The sequence below is a fragment of the Notolabrus celidotus genome, unplaced genomic scaffold, assembly GCF_009762535.1.
Source record: "Notolabrus celidotus isolate fNotCel1 unplaced genomic scaffold, fNotCel1.pri scaffold_545_arrow_ctg1, whole genome shotgun sequence".
NCBI classification, from domain to species: domain Eukaryota; kingdom Metazoa; phylum Chordata; class Actinopteri; order Labriformes; family Labridae; genus Notolabrus; species Notolabrus celidotus.
Window position 1 is genome coordinate 1,433 of NW_023260346.1, and position 4,589 is coordinate 6,021.

At 46.2% G+C, this 4,589-nt stretch overlaps 1 protein-coding gene across 1 annotated transcript; it reads right to left on the reverse strand.

The window, feature by feature from the left end:
- Window positions 1-1,770: 1,770 nt before the first annotated feature.
- Window positions 1,771-2,788, reverse strand: LOC117809907 (60S acidic ribosomal protein P0-like). Its single transcript, XM_034679415.1, is given in 2 exon segments — window positions 1,771-2,405; window positions 2,408-2,788. Coding segments are annotated over 2 exon segments (924 nt in total). The 5' UTR covers window positions 2,712-2,788; the 3' UTR covers window positions 1,771-1,785.
- Between the last annotated feature and the right edge of the window lie 1,801 nt (window positions 2,789-4,589).

Consider the following 4,589-nt stretch of genomic DNA (forward strand, 5'->3'; position numbering starts at 1 on the left):
CGGTCACGTCAGCTTTCTAAGAAGATAACACCGACTGACCCTGAATGCAGCGCCCTGAATCAAACACCTGACAACATGTCAACAGTTCAAGAACAGCTGCTTCATGAGAGGCTGGAAAAGTTAAGGTCAATTTCTTGGAGTCACACGAACAGATTAAAGTCGCTCTGTCTGCTGGTTTTCTGGAGACAGAGAAATCGTCACATCGTCTGCAGAAGTTGAAATATATCGATCCAAGATAAGAAATATATAAAATAACAAGTGAGACTTTTTCTGTCTAAAGCAGAACTTCATGTCTCACACAAACACTGAAACACATCAGAGAGTGAGACCAAACCTTACTTCTCTTCTTCTCTATTGTCATTTTGTGCATGAGTCTTTGTGCCTCTGTTACACACACACACACACACACACACACACACACACACACACACACACACTAACACACAGGCTAACGACTTCTGTGGGAACATCAAGCGCAGTCGTAAAAGACATTATGAAGGCACAGCTGCGTCTTGTTCATAAGTTAAGACTTTTATAATAAAAGACTTCCACTGTTGGATTCAGACTCTCCTGACAATCCCGCTCCATCTGCCTCCTCCGTCACCGCTCCACTCAATCTGGAGCTGAAATTTAAAAAGGGAGCCAGTGACTGAGTTCAACTTTCCCCATTCCTTTGCATGAGACAGCCTGTGAAGCTCTGAGTGCTGCTCATGAGCACAGGACTCAGATCTACTGAGGACCGGGTTCTGAGGATCAATGATTGTTGAGTTTATTGATCCTGTTATTGAGTCTTGTCAGTCTGATGATGAGACCTCAGTGATGTTTCCAGTCCTTCTGATCCTCCATGCATCAGGCTAGCGCTCCGGTGCTTTCCACGCCACCCTCTCCCCTGAGAACAAACACACCCACACCACCGGTTTACCAGGAGAGAGATCCAGGTGTGTCCGGCAATGACCAGCCAGCTTCGACCTCCTCCTCGTGTCTTGCTCACCCTCACTAACCCTCCATTCAGATCCTTGATGGTGATGATGGTTAGCTTTGTAGCAGGACAGACTCCACAGCTGCAGAGAAGAAGCTGAGCTCTGCATGCCAAGGGAGGTTGGACCAACTCGTTCAAAGCTCTCCATGCTGCAGCCTTCCTCACCTTAATGTCCTGATTTGAACCGACACAAGATATTAGAAGTCTCTGTCCTTGGAGATGGAGGGCCTGGGAGTGTGTTGTAGGAGTTTGGTTTTCATGGCATGACCTGTCTTCACTTGAAGCATGACTTCCTGGGCTTCTTCCACCTGGCTGATGTCACCTGCATGGTCCATATCTCTTAGAACTACTGCAAGAAAATTGCCTGGACATCCTCTGTGTTTTAGTGACATCAGACTTCCACTAGATCTGTGTCTGGTCCATATCTGATCCGCTGTGGTCTGGCTCTGTGCTCTCTCACGTCCGTCAACACACACCGGTTGCGTTTTCAGGACCGCTAATGCTGAAGGGTATCTTGAGGTTTACCTTGAGGTAACTAAAATCTCATAATGGTATCTTAAGAATGTGCTAAAGGTACCTTCAAACAGAACAAGTGCAGACTATGAAGAGTACTTTCAGACATGTCAAAGTACTAACTTGAAACCAGCTCTAAAGCGGTACCTTCAGAGTGAGACTTGGTGTCCGGGTCGTCTCCGATCTGCTCCTGTATCAGGACCTCCGGACAGCTGGAGTCATGTGACCGAGGTTTCCCCTTCTTTTTTTTAGGTTGAGAGGTCTTTATTGAATCGTCTTGTTCGCTGTGTAGTTTAGTCGAACAGACCGAAGCCCATGTCGTCATCTGATTCCTCAGACTCTTCCTTAGCCTCCTCCTTAGCAGCAGCTGGAGCTGCTGCAGTCTCAGCTGCAGCAGCAGGGGCAGCAACTGCAGCAAATGCAGATGGGTCAGCCAGGTAGGTCTTTACCTTTTCTGCCAAGGGGAAGGAGATGTCTGTTTCAACAGCGACAGCCAGGACTCTCTTGTAGCCATTGATGACAGAGTGAGGAATGGATGCCAAAGTGGGGTAGCCAATCTCCAGACACACGCTAGCAATGTTTCTCACCCCCTCCAGGAATCTAGCATGCAGAGAAGCCTCTAGGATGTCAAGCACCTCAGGGCTGTATACGCTGCCATTGTCATACACCTGCTGGATGATGAGCCCATAAGAGAAGGGCGAGATGTTCAGCATGTTGAGCAGTGTGGCCTCGCTGGCACCAACCTTGTCGCCAGTCTTGATCAAGGCGACATCACTCAAGATTTCAATGGTTCCCCTGGAGATCTTGGTGGTGATACCCAGAGCCTGGAAGAAAGAAGTCTTCTCAGGACCAAGACCAGTGTTCTGGGCAGTCACAGTCACATCACAAGGGGTGATGGCTCCAGCACGAGCAGCAGCAGGTCCCTGACCTCTGCCAAATCCTCCTTAGTGAAGACAAAGCCCACATTTCCTTTGATGTGGGGCAGGAGTTTCTCCAAGGCAGGGTTGTTCTCCAGGTGACCACGAATGGCTTTACGCATCATGGTGTTTTTACCCATCAGCACTACAGCCTTCTCTCGGAGAGACAGACGGATGGTCTGCATCTGCTTGGAGCCGACATTGTCTGCCCCCACGATGAAGCATTTTGGATAGTCATCCAGGAGTTGGATGATTTTCATAAAATAGTTGGACTTCCACGTGGCCCTGTCTTCCCTGGGCATCTTTGCAGTGCTTCCAAGGATCGCTAAGCAGCTGGTTTAAAGACAAGGTAGTACTGCGTACTGTAGGGTCGCGTGAAAGAAAGAGCGGTCGCGTGAAAGAATCAAGGATCCTCCTCCTCCTCCTCCTCTCCTCATCCATGTTGTCTTTCTGGTCCTCTGAAAACCTCTGACCTGTTGACTCCAGGCCTGGCTCCGCTCATCATGACTTTGGTTTGTTGTTGGAGTTAAGTGAAAATAGAAGTCTTGTGTATCTGATCCAGAGGACTCCGACCTCCCGGATCAGAGACGCAGCGGATCCAGTGGAAGTTAACACACTGACTAGAATAGAAACCTATCAGATCTGGAGCTGAGACGGGAAGTTTGTGTTCCCTAATAGGCTTGAAGAGGGTTGGGAGGAACACTGAAGGCCTTGAGTGTTTTTGTCATAGTTACTGAAAGCCTGACTGAGAGTGATGGGATATAATAGAAGTGTTTCAGGAGGGGAATCGATGAAGAGTCTTTTAAGAGTCTCTTAAAGAGTCTTGATAAAAATAAAATGTGGATATTTTATTCAATATGTTTTGGTTGTTTACTTCCAGAAGCTTCCTTTCAGCTGGTCAGTGTGTTCTAGGTAAACACTCGGCGTTGATATCTGCAGGTTTTGTGCACAGATGAAAATGTTTCCATGGCTCTGCTCCTACAGGCGGCGTATATACCCGGTCTAATGAATCTGTTTAACATGCGGTGAAGTTTATGAGGAAAACAAAATCAATCCTCATGTGATTGTGACAGCTCAGTGTGTGCACAGCCTGAGCTGTGTCCTTGTTAAAAGCAGCCATCAGACAGAAATACAATATTTTAAGGAGGCGTATGAAAGCAGAGCGTGATGAATCAAACATTATGAACCGGGACGGTCGATACGTTCGCTCCAAAGAGAGACGAGTCTGTGGCTCTCTGTTATAACACCAACCCTCTGAGGACACGTGTGTGTGTGTGTGTGTGTGTGTCTTCTTCTTCACTCTGAGAGTTAAAGCTGCTTCTTTTTCTACGCTTCAATATGTGTTTGTGCGTCTGAAGACGGAGACACACAGACGATCAATCAGATCGCTGAGACGTGTGACAGGCTGTGAATACCCGATCACCTTCGGCCCCACGTGAATGAACGCCTCTCTCTGCCGGCCTTCAGTGGTGTGTTCAGGTGGCCTCAACATCAGAGCTCATTCACACCTCTGATGACGTGTCTTATTAACCCGTTTAGATTGGTCTAAAATGAAAAGTAGAACGACGAGAGCACAACCTTCCAAACTTCAGCTGTGAAGGTTCAAAGATAATCAAACTCCTGCTGTATCCAAAATATTCAAGAGGAGAATTTAACCTTTTAATGAGATCGGTTACACTTCTCTCTGAGTTTCCTGTAGAACAAGTTCAGTGAGGTAAACAGATGCACGCCACTTACATGCCCATATAAGGGCATGACACTGCAGGGCACCGATCATGCACTCAAGTGAAAAGTTGATTTAAATTGAAAGACTTGAATTTATCTGACCGGTACTTGAAGGTACAACATAATACTTGAAAGAACTTAAAGGCACTATGAGGAGTTTTTCATCAGCTGAGAAACAGACTGAAACCAACACTGATGTCTCTTTATGATCTTTAAAAGCAAACAAAACCATGAACAACAACACTGATACCTTCTCTGTTTTCATGTCAAATAATCACAGAGTGATAAATCTGTTAGAAGACAGCAGGGTGAGGTTTTACTAGATAAGAGGTATCACTTTGTCCACAATGGGGCACCAACATTGAAATAGATCAAAAGTTCCTCACAGCAGCTTTAAGACATATAGACATTTATTTCATTTTCTAATATATACATTTATTTTTCTCCCTTTTTTA